The sequence below is a fragment of the Otolemur garnettii genome, unplaced genomic scaffold (assembly GCF_000181295.1).
Source record: "Otolemur garnettii isolate 467f Iridium unplaced genomic scaffold, OtoGar3 scaffold00158, whole genome shotgun sequence".
Taxonomy (NCBI): Eukaryota; Metazoa; Chordata; class Mammalia; order Primates; family Galagidae; genus Otolemur; species Otolemur garnettii.
In genome coordinates, this window is record NW_003852553.1 from 3,843,225 (window position 1) to 3,861,572 (window position 18,348).

General features: G+C 37.4%; 1 protein-coding gene across 5 annotated transcripts in view; it reads left to right on the forward strand.

Annotated features, from left to right (window-relative positions):
- Nucleotides 1-18,348, forward strand: part of USP9X (ubiquitin specific peptidase 9, X-linked) — a 135,066-nt gene that overhangs the window by 37,500 nt on the left and 79,218 nt on the right. For all 5 annotated transcript variants that reach the window (XM_023519134.1, XM_023519135.1, XM_023519137.1 and 2 more), the window contains exons 4-11: nt 2,419-2,498; nt 4,140-4,252; nt 5,657-5,875; nt 9,858-9,973; nt 10,169-10,420; nt 10,497-10,635; nt 12,357-12,509; nt 15,930-16,034. In XM_023519134.1, coding sequence (XP_023374902.1) covers nt 2,419-2,498; nt 4,140-4,252; nt 5,657-5,875; nt 9,858-9,973; nt 10,169-10,420; nt 10,497-10,635; nt 12,357-12,509; nt 15,930-16,034 — 1,177 coding nt within the window. The remainder of the gene's footprint in view (nt 1-2,418; nt 2,499-4,139; nt 4,253-5,656; nt 5,876-9,857; nt 9,974-10,168; nt 10,421-10,496; nt 10,636-12,356; nt 12,510-15,929; nt 16,035-18,348) is intronic.

An 18,348-nucleotide genomic window follows, 5' to 3' on the forward strand; every position in this document is an offset into this window, starting at 1 on the left:
AAAAAAAAAAAAAGTGTATACATTCCAACCAAAAATTACTGTTTAACAATCATGAGTACAGATGAACTTTGTGTTTACTATCATAATGTATTTTTCTATGAGATTCTTACCATTTTGTAACTTGCTTTCTTCATTTATCTTGAATATTTTCTCATTAATATTGTTTTTAATGGCGTATTTATTTTTTGAGGCAGAATCTCATTCTGTCACCCTGGGTAGAGTGCTGTGGTGTCAGCTTAGCTCACAGCAGCCTCAAACTCTTGGGCTTAAGTGATCCTCTTGCCTCACCTTCCGCTGGGACTACAGGCACTTGCTATAACACCTGGCTATATAATGGTGTATTTAAAAGAAAATAAAGCTGCATGGTGGTTTCAGCTAGGACAGGAGGATTGTTTGAGCCAAAACTGGACAATATAGCAAGATTCTCTCTCTTACAAAATATATATATATATATTAAATGCGATTCTAGCCAATAGCAATGGTATACAATATACAATGAATTATAGTCAAACAAAAATTATGTGGGTTTGTTTGTAATGGTCCCTGACTGTTCACATAGCAGAAATACCATAGCAAAATATTATATGTGGTTAGCTTTTTTATTTTATTTATCTTTTTTTTGAGATAGAGTTTTACTTTGTTGCCTTCAGTAGAGTTGCTATGGCGTCAGAGCTCACAGCAACCTCCAGCTCTTGGGGTTAGATGATTCTCTTGCCTCAGCCTCCCAAGTAGCTGGGACTATAGGTGTCCACTACAATGTCGGGCTGTTTTTTTGTTGCAGCTTGGCCGGGGCCAGGTTCGAACCCGCCACCCTTGGTATATGGGGCTGGTGCCCTACTCACTGAGCCACAAGTGTCTAGCTTTTTTATTTTTTGTCTGGTGGTTAGTGAATGTTGGTAAAGTACTTCTTAGGCTGACTGTAGGACTAAAGTTGCATATTATTAGCAAGTCCTCAGGAAGAAAAATACAAATGATTTTTTAAAATGTAAATAAAAAGAGTGACAAAGGTGGCATACCATCTGACCAGAAAACTTTTTTTTTTTTTAAATCAAAACATGGCTGGGTTATTTAGGGATTTTGCTAGCTTTTAGGACAGAGATTCAGAGGTGATTGGAAGAAGGCTCACTGTTCTGGGGAGCAGTGAGTGAGTTGGGTGATAGGAAGGGCTGGGGAAAAGATGCGATGCCTAGGTGGTTGAGCTGCCACTGGAATTGGAGAAGGTAGAGGGTGCCTGTGGAGACTTGAAGACCCATAGCTCACTTACCCCTCAGTAAAAGTGGACAAATTATAATGAACTGAGGCCAAATCAGTCCCTTGGCTTCCTAAGTTTTTACTTCTTTGTAAGGAAGTTTAAGACAACTAAGAGATTCATCTTAGCCAGGTGCAGTGGCTCACGCCTATAATCCTAGCACTCTGGGAGGCTGAGGCAGGTGGATTGCTTGAGCACAGGAGTTCAAGACCAGCCTGAGCAAGAGTGAGAATACCCCATCTCTAAAAAATAGCTGGGTGTTGTGGTGGGCACCTATAGTCCCAGCTACTTGGGAGGCTAAGGCAAGAGAACTGCTTAAGCCCAAGAGTTTGAGGTTGCTATGAACTATGACATAAACAGCACTCTACCAAGGGCGGCAAAGTGAGACTGTTTCAAAAAAAGAAAAGAAAAAAAGAGATTCATCATAGTCTGTCTTATCTGAATCCTGAAGGAGCATTTTCCATGAACTTTAACAGTAAGTATTCATGATACCTGATAATACTTGATTATTATAGTGGTTTTATATTCTTAGTTATTAAAATGATTTTGTTTTCTCCCTTGTCATTGCTATATCTTTGCTTTTTTTTTTTTTTTTTTGGCAGTTTTGCCAGGGACCGGGCTTTAACCTGCCACTCTCGGTATATAGGGCCAGTGCCCTACTCCTTGAGCCACAGGCGCCACCCCATTGCTGTATCTTTTGACAGTATTTTAAAAAAATTGTTTGTATGGCTTGGCGCCTGTGGCTCAAGTGGCTAAGGTGCCAGCCACATACACCTAAGGTGGTGGGTTCAAATCCAGCCCAGGCCTGCCAAACAACAATGACGGCTGCAACCAAAAAATAGCCGGGCGTTGTGACGGGCGCCTGTAGTCCCAGCTACTTGGGAGGCTGAGGCAGGAAACTCACTTGAGCCCAGGAGTTGGAGGTTGCTGTGAACTGTGATGCCACAGCACTCTACCCAGGGGGACAGCTTGAGGCTCTGTCTCCCCCCCAAAACAAAATTGTTTGTAGAGATAGCAGATGGTGCTTAGATACACAAAGCAGATGTTCTGCCAACCCTGTTTTAATATTTAATATTTTCATAGTGAGGTAAGTAAGTAATTATTAGTAACTCACTTATAGTCCTTTCAGTGCACAACCAATAAGCATCTTCTTTTGTTAAAACTCATAGGCCTCGATGGGTGGTTCCAGTTTTGCCGAAAGGGGAATTAGAAGTACTGTTAGAAGCTGCTATTGATCTCAGTAAAAAAGGTAAGTTTAGAAGTTAATGTTTTCCATCGCGTATGCTGCTAAATGTACTTTTGCTTTTATCTTCGCTATATTTCTGAAGTGGATGAAGTGGCTTTGTTTTCCTCCATTACAAACACTTGCTATGACTTAAAAATGAGATCTTGTATCCTTAGGACAGCCTTCAAGGGCATTTTGTGAACTCTCTGAAGTTAGACATAAAGTTTATTAATATTTGTGTTCCTAAGAAGCAGATTCGTTGTTTAGTCACATTTGCAAAGGAAGTGTCACTCAAAGGTTAAAAACATTTTTAACCTAGGGTTTGATCTGTTATAGAAAATACACATGAAAAAATATTTCACAAATAAGTACTTCATAGATGATGGGTAGACTTTATTTATATCTGCCCTCTCGCTCTCCCTTCTGTCATTGGTATTTACCTTGAGCCATATATTCTGTGTAAATCTACAAATCCTTTGCTTTATTGAAATGCCAGTGAATCAGGACATGTGGATCTTTGTGCCTGGTAGTAGCTTCATCTACCATCCCTTTAGATGAAAGTTACCATTTCATTAATACTATTTTTTTTTTTAAATAAACCATCTAGCTTATGTGAGTTTTTTGTTGTTGCTGTTGTTTTTTAAGCCAATAAAAATCTAGTGCTTTTTGATAAGTTATCCAGAAGTAAAAGCTTAATGTTGGAATTAATCATTTTTTCCCCCAGTAATTTTGTTCTACTTTAGGTGCAGTTGAATTTCTTAGAGGACTACTATTATAAAAACTCCTTTTTTAGAGACAGAGTCTCAGTTTGTTGCCCTCTGTAGAGTGATCTGGCTTCACAGCTCACAGCAACCTCCAGCTCTTGGGGCTTAAAGCGATTCTCTTGCCTCAGCCTCCCAAGTAGCTGGGACTACAGGCGTCTGCCACAGTGCCCTGCTATTTTTAAGTTGTAGTTATCATTGTTTGGCGGGCCCATGCTGGATTTGAACCTGCTAGCTCCAGTGTATGTGACTGGTGCCCTAGCCACTTGAGCTATAGGCACCTGGCCGAGCATCCAGTAATACTTTCTACACAAATAGTTTTTTTTTTTTTTTTTTGGGTTATAGATTTTCGTGGTGGCGCCCGTACCTCAGTGGGTAGGGCACTGGCCACATTTCCCCAGGGCTGGTGGGTTCGAACCTGGCCTGGGCCAGCTAAAACAATGATGACTGCAACCAAAAAATAGCCAGGACTTGTCGCTGGTGCCTGTAGTCCCAGCCACTTGTGAGGCTGAGGCAAGAGAATTGCTTAAGCCCAAGAGTTAGAGGTTGCTGTGAGCTGTGACGCCACTGCGACCGCTTGAGACTGGTACTGATAACCATTTTGTGTTTAAGGTCCAGTATCAGAATCTATAACATTTTCAATTAGTCTTAATATTACTGGGTTTAATGTACTTTTATACCGGTAAGTATTTTTAAAATTTATTGAAGGTTATTTTCTTTCTGAATTAGGTTGCCTTTTTGACTTGCTATGACAGTTCTATGAATGTTTTTCCAAAGCTGTTCTGGATTTGCTTAGCTGTCAGTGAGCAGTTTACAATTACTTATTAACTTTTATTATATTTTGCACACTGTCAAACAACCAGAGAAATATTTGTTTACATTAATTTTTCTCCCTTTTTCTTAGGCCTTGATGTTAAAAGTGAAGCGTGTCAGCGATTTTTTCGAGACGGGCTAACAATATCATTCACTAAAATCCTTACAGATGAAGCAGTGAGTGGCTGGAAGTTTGAAATTCATGTGAGTCTTACATTTAACTTTAACAAGTCAGATTTAGATAGTGATGCTTATGGGTGGGGAGGGGTGTGTGTGTGAGTGAGAGAGAGAGAGAGAGTGACATGTTTGGCCCATTATGGCCCATTAATTAAAGGGGCTAAAAGTGAAAAACTTAAAAATAAATAATTTCTGTAAATTATGGTGTCAGTTGAAGACAGCATGGTCATTTAGAATAAGCATGAGATTTGGAGTCCGAAAACTTTGATCTGTTTCCTGGGTTCTCAAGTGTCTTGTGACCTAGGCTGCTGGTACATTTCATTGAAAATAATGGTGCTGGCTCGGCACCTGTAGCTCAAGCGGCTGAGGCACCAGCCATATACCCCAGAGCTGGCAGGTTCGAATTCGGCCTGGGCCTGCCAAACACCAATGACAATTAAAACCAAAAACAGCCAGGCGTTGTGGCGGGCGCCTGTAGTCCCAGCTACTTGGGAGGCTGAGGCAGGAGAATCGTTTAAGCCCAAGAGTTGGAGGTTGCTGTGAGCTGTGATGCTACAGCACTCTACCCAGGGCGACAGCTTACGGCTCTAGCTCAAAAAAAAAAAAAAAAAGAAAAAGAAAAGAAAAGAAATGGTGCTATCCATTATAAGATGTACCACTATTGTATGAAACACTGTGGAAGGGGAAAAACACCTAAGGTGGAGAATCTCATATCTGGGACACCAAAGGGTCAGTGTAGAGGTAAATGAGAATTTAAAGTGGTCTCAGGGTTCCCAAATGATTACCAGAGATAGACAAACACAAATCCTCTCTATACTTTCTTAGTTTAGTAAAATAGAAATGTACCATTCATTGACTGTAAGATAGAATCATTCCAGAGATCTTGAAAAAGTGAAAAAATATGTCTTAGACTGATATAACATGCTATAATTGTTCCAAGTCTCTGTTCCTTGTTTATACTGTGGAGATGATCATAAGTTATAAAGTAACTATTTCTGTGGTCTTTGAACTATTCCCAAAATATGACCATAATATAAAAATCCCAACATTTTTTGATTTGATGAGTAATTTAAAAATGAGAACTTTAGGAAGTGGTATCAGGCTTTTGCATTGAAGTTTGAGAAAAGTAATTTGCCATCTTATCTGTGGACACAGAGCAGGCATAGATTAATTATGACACCCTCTTCATTTTGTAAGCCATAACATAAATTATGACATAAATGTTAATTTGCATAAATTATGACATAAATAAATGTTAATTTGTTTTCTGATTATCAGTTTGATACCCTATTGGTGAAATTCAATATAATTCAAATGATTAGTATAGAAAAATAGAAAGGTCATTATCAGGATATCGCTAATTAAGATCAGAAGATCTGTTTGAAATTGCAACATTTTTATTTTAAATCATCTTTAACTCTTATATAACAGAGATGTATTATTAACAATACTCATCGCCTGGTGGAGCTATGTGTGGCCAAGTTGTCCGAAGACTGGTTTCCACTTCTAGAACTTCTAGCCATGGCCTTAAATCCTCATTGTAAATTCCATATCTACAATGGTACCCGTCCATGTGAATCAGTATCCTCAAGTGTTCAGTTGCCTGAAGATGAACTCTTTGCTCGTTCTCCAGATCCTCGATCACCAAAAGTGTGTTGGTTTGTTATTTTCGAAATTAAATATTACAGTTGTTTTGCTCTGCCAGAGAAATTTTAATGATGTGAACCTCTTGCTAACATGGCAGGAGAGTAATTTCATATTACTGTTTAAGGGATTTTATGTTATATTGTGTTTTTGGATTCTTTATTTTGTACCAAAGCTATGTTTTGTCTTTACTGTTAAGTTTTTCTGTGTTTATGTTGTTTATTTATTTATTAGAGACAGAGTCTTAACTCTGTCGCCCTCAGTAGATCGCCATGGCATCTTAGTTCACAGCAACCTCAAACTGGGGAGTGGGGGTGTCAAGTGATCCTCTTGCCTTAGCCTCTGCAGTAGCTGGAACTACAGGTGCCTGCCATAATACCCAGCTATTTTCAGAGATAAGGTCTTGTTCTTTCTTAGGCTGGTCTTGAACTCCTAAGCTCAAGCAATCCACCTGCCTCAACATTCCAGAGTGCTAGGATTACAGGTGTGAGGCACTGTGCCCCGCCTTAGTTTTCCTGTGTTTAAATAGTTAAAGTCTGACAATGATTGTGGTTTTCAGACTTGAGAATATACAGCATTGGGAGCCTTTTCCATAGCCTTGTCATTCTAATTCAGTGCGTATGGCTATCTTGGTGTTTTGTTTTGTTTTGTTTTGTTTATCTTCTGCCCAACCTCTTTGGAAATAGGTGTAAGTTGGTATAGTATGAAACAGGCCATATTTTTCCTTTGACCATGGACTCAAGTGTTGATCTGTAAGGCCATGCTCATTGTTGACATGAGATTGTGACTTCAAAATCAAGTATATACAAAAAATGCCTAGTAATACATTATAAAAGTAAAATTACAGAAGCCATAAATGAAAGCAAAATAGTATATCTTTTGAATCTTTAAAATGTGTATTCTATACATAAATTTAAGTTTTCTACATCAGTGTAACCAGACATTTTTAAAAAGGTAGCCTTAAACTATGCTTCTTTCAATAAATACTAAATTACCAGTAATTGTATAGCTTTTAAATTTCAGAATTTAGGGAGACATTTTTAATATTATGGGTTTTAAAACATTTTCCTTTTTCTAACAAGAAAAATTTCAAGGGGTAGGGCGCCAGCCCCATATGCCAGAGGTGGCAGGTTCAAAGCCAGCCCTGCCCCCCCCCCAATCATTAATTAAAAATATATGTACAGTGCTTGATTTATTCTGTTAGCTGAAATCATCAAAACGTATTGAATTTAGAGCTGGGATTTTCTGTTCATATTTTTGCCACTAGATGGCTTATTTTTTTCTTGAGTAGATCAGATTAATTTGTAATGGATATCTTTACAATTAAAGTTTTTATCTATACCCATATTGCTTTTTAAATTTTTACTTTATTTTTTGCTCTGTATGTCATTAATAATCGACAATTTTAAAGACTCATAAGGAACAACTTGATTTAACATGGCCAAATACAAAATTTTCAGATGACTTCTGATAGAAGATATTTTTATATCTTTAAAGCCTAGTTCTTCCTGCTCTTAAACCTACAAAATACAGCAACTGTAAGGGTACTTAGTCTTTCATAGCCTTTAAGCATACAGTTTTTAAAAATAGCCCAAATTTTGGTTGTGAATTAAGGAGAAGCATATTCTACGGAGTTACTAATTTCTTAATGAAGTCAGGGAAAAGTTTTATGTTTTATCATATTGCTAAGCAAGTCTTCTATAAGGTTTTGGGTGCAGATACCATGATATAATGAAGAAATGTAGTATAAGTAATATCACATTTATTAAAGACTGGCAAGTTCTAAGCTGTGTGATCGTTTTGAATTTTTCTCGGTAGGGCTCCTGGTCTTTCAAACCTGCTAGTGTTAACAATTTTGAGCCAGAAAAGGAAGGTTCTTGTTTGTAGCTGCTAAAGCTAGTCTATTTACCGTACCTCAATTTGAAGCACTCTGAGTATTCCTAATTGTTTAAACATGTTGCAGCAGAAGAACTATGGAAAGATTAGCTTTAGACTCATTCTTTACTGTGTGCACACGTGTGCTATTTTATATATACACGTAACTATTGAGTATATCAGTCCAATAATCTTATTCCAGTTACTGAAGGAATAAAAATATTTTAAATAGCTAAAATTGCTAAATGCCAAAAGGGATCTGGTGAGTTAACTACTCAGAGTTTTGATGGCTTTTTGTATTAGCCTTTTAAAACCAAATAAGAAGGTAGGAAAATACTATAATGACCTTATATTGAAATACGATAGTAGAGACTTATTAAAAAATTTAATTTTCATAAAACCATATCAGAACTACTTTTAGCTACCATATTTTGTCTTTAAACATTAAAAATAGAAGCATTTATTTATTTATCATTCCCCCCCATTTCCTGAACATTTAAAAAAAATCATTGTAGAAATAATTTCTGCTTAAGACATAAGTTGTCTTCTGCTTAAGAACGTGCCTCTTTTCTCCCTTATTTTCACACCAGTGGCTCCTGAAATGTGGCCATTTAGAAGGCTAGGATATAAAAAGGTTGTCTTAATTTCTAGATACATTTGATTTTTTAAATCTATATAACCTTTTAATTAAGATTTTATTTTATTTTTTGAGACAGAGTCTCACTCAGTTGTCCTGGCGTTGAATGCTGTGGCCTCATAGCTCACAGAAACTTTAGACTCTTGGGTTCAACACGATTCTCTTGCCTCAGCCTCCCCAGTAGCTGGGACCAGAGGCACCCCCCACAGTGCCTAGCTAGGTGTTCCTTTTTTTTTTTTTTTTCTTTTTAAGAAACAGGGTCTCTTTCTCAGGTTGGTCTCAAACTCTTGAGCCCAGACTATTCATTCCCCTTGGCCTCTGAGAGTGCTAGGATTATAGCCATGAGTTACCATGCCCCACCCTTTTAGTTTAGCTGTTTATACATAGACATGCTTCTAGCTACCAGAACTACTTGCCTGTCCTAGCTGCATCGTACTTTGAGTTACTGGTTTTTCTTAAAAGAGGTTGAAAGGTGATACACACTGTTGCATGGTGCTGCTTTTAAGATGAGAACTGGGTACATTCATATCATTATGGAAAGGATCAACTAGTGTATTCTAGTGATGTACAACAAATAGTAATACCAGGGCTTAGTAATCAGTGGTTCTCAACCTTCCTAATGCTGCAAACTTTAATATAGTCCAAAGGGGTCTCAACCCACAGGTTGAGAACCGCTGGCTTAGATTTTTGGTTTTGAGACAGGATGTCTGTCTGTTCCCCATGTAGAGTGCTGTAGCATTATCATAGCTTACTTCAATCTTAGACTCCTAGGCTCAACTGATCCTCCTACCTCAGCCTCCCAAGAAGCTGGGTCTATAGGCACATGCCATGGTGCCAGGCTAATTTTTCTATTTGTAGTAAAGGGGGGGGGTCTCACTCTCGGGCTGGTCTTGAACTCCTGAACACAAGCAGTCCTCCTGCCTCTGCTTTCAAGAGTGCTGGGAGCCTTCAGCACCCAGCCCAGGGGTTAGTTTTTAATTGACAATTCGTTTTCAGTCTCTAAGATTATTTATAGGGCAATTTTAATTATTTACAACTGTAACAAGAAAGGGATTTAGAATTCATTATATTAGGTTACCAGATAGCTTTAGCTTTTTCTTAATTTACTTTTTGAAATATGTGTAATCTTTTCACTTCCTTATAGTTATTTTAATACAAAAAAATTTAGATAATTAGAAGGTACTTATTCTCATGGTAGGTTTGCTATAGTTGAAGCACAGCTTCTAATTCTGTTCACCAGATATACTGGTATGAGAAACAGCTGTATCCCACTGATCTAATCCGGATGTAGTACTTAATGCTACTTTTACCTCATGGGGAATTAATGTGAAGAAAATGTAATATTTTGTGCTCTTTTCAAGGAAGATTTGCATAATTTGCTCTATTGAATTTACTTCTAGTATATTTCAATCAACATAGTACTTTTTTCTTTCCTAGAAGTATTGAAGCTAACTTTTTTCATTAATTGTATTATAGGGTTGGCTTGTGGATCTTCTCAACAAATTTGGCAGTTTAAATGGGTTCCAGATTTTGCATGATCGTTTTATTAATGGATCAGCATTAAATGTTCAAATAATTGCAGCTCTTATTAAGTAAGTTACGTTTTAAAATCAGTGTTCAGTACGTTATAGAAATTGCTATTTGCTTGATAAAAATTGAGTTTTTCAAGCATGATTCCCTCTTGAACTTGTTACTTGGGTTTTTAAAAGGTAGTACAGTCTGAGTTTAGTCGTAATTGATTTTAGGAAATTAAGTTTTACAAGAGTTTTGCTCTTTTCTTATTTCAGACCATTTGGACAATGCTATGAGTTTCTCACTCTTCATACAGTGAAAAAGTACTTTCTTCCAATAATAGAAATGGTTCCACAGTTTTTAGAAAACTTAACTGATGAAGAACTGAAAAAAGAAGCAAAGAACGAAGCCAAAAATGATGCTCTTTCAATGATTATTAAATCTTTGAAGAATTTAGCTTCAAGGGTACCAGGACAAGAAGAAACTGTAAAAAACTTAGAAATATTTAGGTTAAAAATGATACTTAGGTAAGATACTTATCTCTTGAAGTAATTATTTATGTGGAATTTTAGAATCATTCTTACATCCAATTTTCTCCCATAGATTATTGCAAATTTCTTCTTTTAATGGAAAGATGAATGCACTGAATGAAGTAAATAAGGTGATATCTAGTGTGTCATACTATACCCATCGACATGGTAATCCTGAGGAGGAAGAGTGGCTTACAGCTGAACGAATGGCAGTAAGTGTTCTTATTCTTTTTTCTTTTTTTATGAATTAAAATCTAATTAAAGACAAAAACCAGCTAAAATTAGTAATATTAATATTTTAAAGTAAACTCTGAAATTGGGAAGTGTTTAGACTTACAACTCTGTTAGTCCTGAGAACTTTTTATAACATAGTTTGTGTTTTGGTAGTGATGTGGAGAGCTTGGCACATCTTTGATAAACTTAATTGTTGATGGTGGTGTTCCAAAGTAATTGTTGGTTTATTGGATAGGGAATTGGCAGTTTCCTGGGGAATAGATCAAATAGTGTCTGGTACCTAATGAATGAAGTGGTATGTGTGTTTGACCATTTCCAATTAAAAGTTTTAAAATGGGAAATTTACCGTGATAAGATCCATGCACATTAATGTTTTATCATGATTTTGAGAATTTTAATTGTAAAACACATCATTTTGACATTAAAATTTCAGAAAATATTTTTTATCATACATGTATCTATTGTAGTTTTTAAATGAATAATTAAGCATGCCATTTAAGTTATAGAACCAATAATTTTTGAGTATATACCATGCAGTAGTACTTGGGGAGGTACTTGTAGAAGAACTGTCTTGCCTTCAAGAAGCCTTCGGTTTAATAGGAAATAGAATGATAAAGTGTGATAAAAGGTGTGGGAAAATGCCTAGACATTGGCCCAGGTTAGAGGGTCAGGTGGTAGACATCCGGTTTTGTGCATGTGATGTGCCTGTCTTCCTTGTGGAAAGTCAAGCATAGAGCTATGGAAAGGGTGCTCTGAGGACTGGTGCTGATTCTTGAACTGTTACCAGTTCTAGATAGTACAGAAAATGGCATTAATTGTTTAGAAACTTAGGTCACAATTTGACCTTGCTCCATTTTTACCGTATTTTACAAAAAATAGCTGCAAGAAATTAGAAATTAAAAAGTGACTCTATCAGCTGAGAAGTGTACGTCTAGCACGTTTTGGGCCTACCTGCTTTTGTTTATCAAGCGAAAAGTCATAAAATCATGCAGTATATATAGTACTATCTTTTTTTAGTTATCATGAGCTAGCATGATACTATGCAGTATGTATAGTACTATCTTTTTTTAGTTATCATGAGTTAGTTATTCTATTACTGTAGATGTTAAATAAACGCTAGTCAAGGAGTGTAATACAGTGTTATAGAAAAAATGTGAAAGCATGCAGGCTTGATTCAGATTCCATTTACAACAATTGCAAGCTGTTTACTTTTCTGTAGTAAGATAATCCCTTCCTAGGATTGTTTGGAAGATTAAAGAGCTAATGGATAAGCAATAATAGTGTCTAACACTTGGTAATCAGATAATAAATAAAGGCAAAAATAAAGAGTGCCTTTTCAGCCAAGGTCAAAACAATTCTGTGGTAGAACTGGTATAAAGAATCCAAAGTTTCTAAAATTGGTCCTGTACCCCTCTCCCTAAAACCATAGTAATTATTGCATTGAAGTACTTTTTTGACTAAATGCTGTAGTGTAGAATCTCAGTAATGTTTTCAGTTTTTCTAGTTGATGGGAACATTTCTCTATGTGTAAAAATTAAAGTGCTCTGAGATTGTGATTTTTCTCATTTTGCATTAAAACAATGTATAAGCTTATTATGTTTTTAAATTCCTATTTATATTGTTCAGTAATATGAAGTATGTTTATAAAACAAACTTTGGTGTATGTTTCTGCTTTGAAATATTTTTGAATTACATTTAGGAATGGATACAGCAGAACAATATCTTATCTATAGTCTTGCGAGATAGTCTTCATCAACCACAGTATGTAGAAAAGCTTGAGAAGATTCTTCGCTTTGTCATCAAGGAAAAAGCTCTGACCTTACAGGATCTAGATAATATTTGGGCAGCACAGGTAAGGCATTTAAGATAGTGATTATTCAGTTTTTGAAATAAAGATACTAAAAACTGGAGTAGCTGTTGTGAAATGGAAAGTAGATTTGTATTATCTGACTTTAGTGCACTTAAATGCTTGTTACATTTATAGAAATCCTGCCAGTAGTAATCTTTTTTTTAAATTTTTTTTTTTTTTTTATTATTTCTTCCTCCTGTAGTGTTTTCTTGCCCCCCATGGAGCTGGAATCACAAGGTCCGGCTGTCTCGTTGTCCTGTTGTTGTTGTAGAGACGGGGTCTCACTCTGGCTCATTTGGCTCAGGGGGGTCTTGGCTGGTCTCAAACCTCTGAGCACAGGTGATCCACCCACCTCGGCCTCCCATAGCGCTGGGACTACAGGCGTGAGCGACCACGCCCGGCCGCCAGTAGTAATCTTTTTGAAATAGCCAGTAATATTCTAAAAATAAAAATTTTATCTACTATATTTGGTAAAGGTTGGCAATTTGTTAAGTGGTTTTAAGAAGGAGGCAAATAGTAAAAAATAATAAGCAATGTCTATTGAAAGCATGACATGTATAATAGGTTTCTTCTTAGACTTTAGTAGAAAGAAAAAATCTTCAGTGTCAGGAGAGTTAAATCACATGATTATTTATAAAGCCCTATAATGATTGATTAATATATAACATGTATAATTCCAAATGATTTCAGACTTTCAAAAGGTTAATAAAACCTTTTTGGTTTTAGAGCTGGAAATTATATAATTCCTTCAATTTGTTTTTGTTTTTTTTTCCTAAGAAACAGAGTCTCACTTTATTGCCCTTGGTAGAGTGCTGTGGTGCCATAGCTCACAGCAACCCAACCTCCAACTCCTGGGCTTAGGTGATTCTCTTGCCTCAGCCTCCCGAGTAGCTGGGACTACAGGCGCCCGCCACAACGCCTGGCTATTTTCTGTTGCAGTTTGGCTGGGGCCTGGTTTGAATCCGCCACCCTCGGTATATGGGGCCAGTGCCCTACCCACTGAAGCACAGGTGCCACCCAATTCCTTCAATTATCTTTTTTTCTTTTATTATTTTTTATTCAATCATAACTTTGTACATTGGTGCATTTATGGGGTTCAGAGTACTGCTTCAATTTTACAATGTGAAATGCTTACATTGAACTAAGTAGCACATCTATCACAATTATATTCATTTCTTAATAGTTTTGAAATGTACCACTGCATCATGCACATTAGGTGAGGTCCCCCCAAATACCCTTCCTCCTCCTATGTCCCCCCCGCTATGTCTCCCCTCCCATCCCCTCCCTTCTCTTCCTTTCTACTTTCTGGACTATAGTTACATTTTGCCATTCATGTGAGTTTGTAGGTGATTATATATTGATTTCATAGTAGTATTGAGTACATTGGGTACTTTTTTTTGCATTCTTGAGATACTCTACTAAGAAGAATATGTTCCAGCTCCATCCAGGTAAACATAATGGCTGCATAGTCTTCCATGGTGTATATATAACACAATTTGTTAGTCCATTCATGGGTCAGTGTGCACTTGGGCTGTTTCCGTGTCTTAGCTATTATGAATTGGGCTGCAGTAAACATTCTGGTGCAGATGTCTTTGTTGTAAAATAATGTTTGATCATCTGGGTATATACTTAGTAGAGCAATTGCAGGATTGAACCGTAGGTCTGCTTTTAGTTCCTTGAGTGTTCTCCAAACTTCTTTCCAAAAAGGTCATATCAACTTGTATTCCCACCAGCAGTGTAGAAGTGTTCCCTTCTCTTCACATCCATGTCAATATCTGTAGTTTTGGGATTTTGTAACGGGGGCTAATCTTACTGGAGTTAGATGATATTTCAAAGTGGTTTTGATTTGCATTTCTCTGATTAAAGATGATGAGCATTTTTTCATGTGTTTGTAGGCCATGCGCATCAAAGAAGTTTCTGTTCAAGTCTCTTGCTCTCATCAAAATTGGAGTTATTTGTTCTTTTCTCATTGATTAGTTTGAGTTCTCTGTAGGTTCTAGTTATCAGACCTTTGTTGGAAGCATAACCTGCAAAAATCTTCTCCCATTCGGAAGGTTTTCTGTTTGCTTTATTTACAGTGCTCTTGGCATTGCAAAAGCTTTTTAGTTTGATCAGATCCTAGTAATGTATTTTTGGTGTTGCTTCAATTGCCCAGGGGGTCCTTCTCATAAAATACTCTCCCAGGCCAATTTCTTCAAGTGTTTTCCCTCTACGCTTTTCTAGTATTTTTATAGTTTCATGTCTTAAGTTTAAATCTTTTATCCAGTGAGAATGAATTTTTGTTAATGGTGAAAGGTGGGGGTCCAGTTTTAAGCCTCTGCTCGCAGGCCCATCAGGGGCTGGGGGACCAGCCCTGTCTGCTGAACTCAGTCCACATGGGGCAACCACTCTCCCTCTGTGGGTGCCGTCAGAGCCAGAGGTTCTGCACCCTGTCCCGCCAGACATAGCCCAAACCGAGGGTCAACACTACCACTGGCCAGGCATAGTCATAATGAGGGAACTACTCTTCCTCCCGCTGAGTGTCCCTTTCTTCTCACACCCTCTTTCTTCCCCATTAGTCACAGATTTCATCCTGATGGTTGGTGGTCCACACTATGCCCAGATGTCTCTCTCAGGACAAGACCAAATACTCTGTGCTCTGCAGGGGGCAGAACTTCAGACTGCCATGCGAAGGGGGAATGGTGGAGTGGGAGTTCGGACTTTGGGGGAAAATATCTGTTCAGTTTTATGTCTGGCAGGGTGGTGTCTAGGTTCGTAAGTGGGACTTCCCTGGAGAAAGAGACCTGGAGTTTAGCGGCTCTCTCCTGCGAGGTAAAATGAGAGGTCATTTGTTTCCTGCTCATTCACAGATAGCCTATGGCAGGGCTCTTGCTTGGGGGAGAGGTCTCCTGTCCTCCAGTTGATGGGCTTTGTACCTGAACTTTGTTTTCATGAATGCTCTTCCTTGCATTTAGTTTGCCGAACCTGTTACTTGGCTCAGCTCCCCACCTTTCTGTACAGTTTTTCTTCCTCTTCTCAGGAGCCTCTGCTGATTGCTAACAGTTGGCCATCTACCCAGAATTCCCTCCTTCAATTATCTTAATGACAGTTTTCTACTCATTGTACTCAATGGATTGCTTGGGAAGCATTTTTGAGTTCTAGGTTTTAAAGCTGTGTGGTGTGTGTGCATGTGCGTGTACGTGTTTAGTCAATAGAAACCAAGACAATAGTTTTGTTGTTGTGTGCTTATAGTTTGGGTTTTGAAACAATACCGTTAGTGTGCCTTATTTTTTTTCCTATTATCAGTATTAAAATTGTCATGTTAAATTCAGTGAACTGCAATATAAAGGTTATGTTACCACAATTAATTGAACGAGATGAGAAAATTATTAAGAGTTGCTTATTTAAATTTCTAATGTGCTATGACTTTTTGTTTTTCAATAGGCAGGGAAACATGAAGCCATTGTGAAGAATGTACATGATCTACTAGCAAAATTGGCGTGGGATTTTTCTCCTGAACAACTTGATCATCTCTTTGATTGTTTTAAGGTAATTATTAACAAAGTAAAATATTACCATTTTATTTAAAATAGAATTGATTCATTAGATCTGTGAGTTGCTCTTAGTCAACAAATATTTAAATATAAATCTCATTAAACAATCTCTGGTGTGAAGGAATTGGCCATTGTTTTCTTTTTCTTTTCTTTTTTTTTTTTTTTTTTTGAGACAGAGTCTCACTATGTCGCCCTATGCCATAATGCCACAGCTCACAGCAACCTCAAACTCTTGGGCTTAAGTGATTCTCTTGCTTCAGCCTCTCAAGTAACTGGGACTACAGGCGCCTGCCATATCTCCCAGCTGTTTTTTTTTTGTTGTTGTTGTTGTTGCAGTTGTTTAGTTGGCCCTGGCCGGGTTTGAGCCTGCCACCCTCAGTGTATGTGGCTGGCACCATAACCAGTGTGCTACAACCACTATGCTACGGGCACCGAGCCTATTTTCTTTTACAATAAGAACTTGATATTTGTTTTTGTAATAGCCCTTGTCTCATTCTTTTTCAAAAACTCAGATTATCACTTTGGATTTCTTTCCTCCAGCAGTTAGTATTTTGGTTATAGGTTCAAGGTTGATTGGTTCCAGTAAGATGACATCAAGACAGTGCCACTGCCTTTGTTTTCTGGCATCATATACACAGGTAAAACATGATTAAACAGAAATACAATTCGGTGGTGCCTGTGGCTGAGTGACTATGACACTGGCCCCATGTACCAAGGATGGCAGGTTCAAACCTGCCCAGGCCAAACTGCAACAAAAAAATAGCCAGGGGCGATGCCTGTGGCTCAAAGGAGTAGGGCACCAGCCCCATATGCTACAGGTGGTGGGTTTAAACCCAGCCCCGGCCACAAACTGCAAAAAAAAAAAAACCCGGGTGTTGTGGCAGGCGCCTATGGTCCCAGCTACTTGGGGGGCTGAGGCAAGAGAATTGCCTAAGCCCAAGAGCTGGAGGTTGCTGTGAGCTGTGATGCCACAGCACTTTACTGAGGGTGACAAAGTGAGACTCTTGTCTCAAAAAACAAAACAAAAAAACAGAAATATAATTCATAAGGTAGCACAAGGGCCCCTGCAGTCCTTTGTGCGTTGGTGCCATTGTATACTTTTTAAGACTATATTTCGTAAGTTGTTAGTGTTGTGTTTATTAAAGCTCAAATGGCTAAGTAAATTTGTGGATTAAGAATATAGATCATTAGATCACCAAGGTTTTTTTGCTAAAAATAACAATGGTACTGCTGGTGGGACCGTAAGTTACCTTAATCACTTTGGGAAGTAGTTTAGTATTTCTGATAAAGTATATATATGGTTCCTGTGACTTATCAACTTGAGTTCTGAGTATGCACTTTTGAGAAAATCAGGCTTATGTGCAGCCGAATACCTATTTAGCAACACTTGTGGCAAAATTATTTGTAATTGCAAAAAACTGCCACATAGAATGGATAAATTGTAGAATGTTCATTTCATAGAACAAAACAGTGAGAGTGAGCAATTCAGCCCTATGAATGACTCTAATAGAAGGTTGAAGAAAGGAATAATTTGTATACTTTGATTACATCAACATAAATGTCAAAAATGTGCCCAGCTGGCTTCTGTCGGGGGTGCTGCCTATTACCATGTGATATTTTTGACCTGGGTAATAATTACAGATGTTTGTTATGTACCATAATAATGGAATATGCATGTACCTTTCTAGATGTCTATTTCACAATAGAAGGAAAAGAAACACCACTTACTGGCTTCTGCCCTGGACATACTAAATTAGAATAGCTGGGTATGAAGCCTGAGAATCTATATTTTAAGCAAATTTCTCAGGTGAATTTCAAACATATTAAAGTTACATTTTATGGAAAAAAAAATGCTTTATGTTTCATCAAAAAATCACTGCCTAATGGAAAAACTCACTTTGGAGGGAATCGAGTATTGAGTGAATTTTATCGTGTCTTTTATGTTTTATTTTTATGCATTTTATATATGTAAAAGTAAAACTTACATTTCTAAACATACATTAAAGGACATCAAAGCCAACTGACAAAATAATAGAGTCAGATATCATGAGTACTTTAAAGTTAATTGTTATTTATTAGTAATGACTTTTGAAATGGTGCTACTTGACCAATGAGGGCAATGAAGGGAAAAGAAAGGAGTCAATTGTTAACATATCCCCTGGATCCTCCTCCTCAGGATAGTGTAAATATAATAATAATAATTCCTTCATGTTTTTCGCCCTCTTGGCTTAACAAATGTTTACTGAGCAATTATTTTGGCAGCAAGCACTTTTTTCTTTTTTTTTGGAGGCAGGGTCTTACTCCGTGCC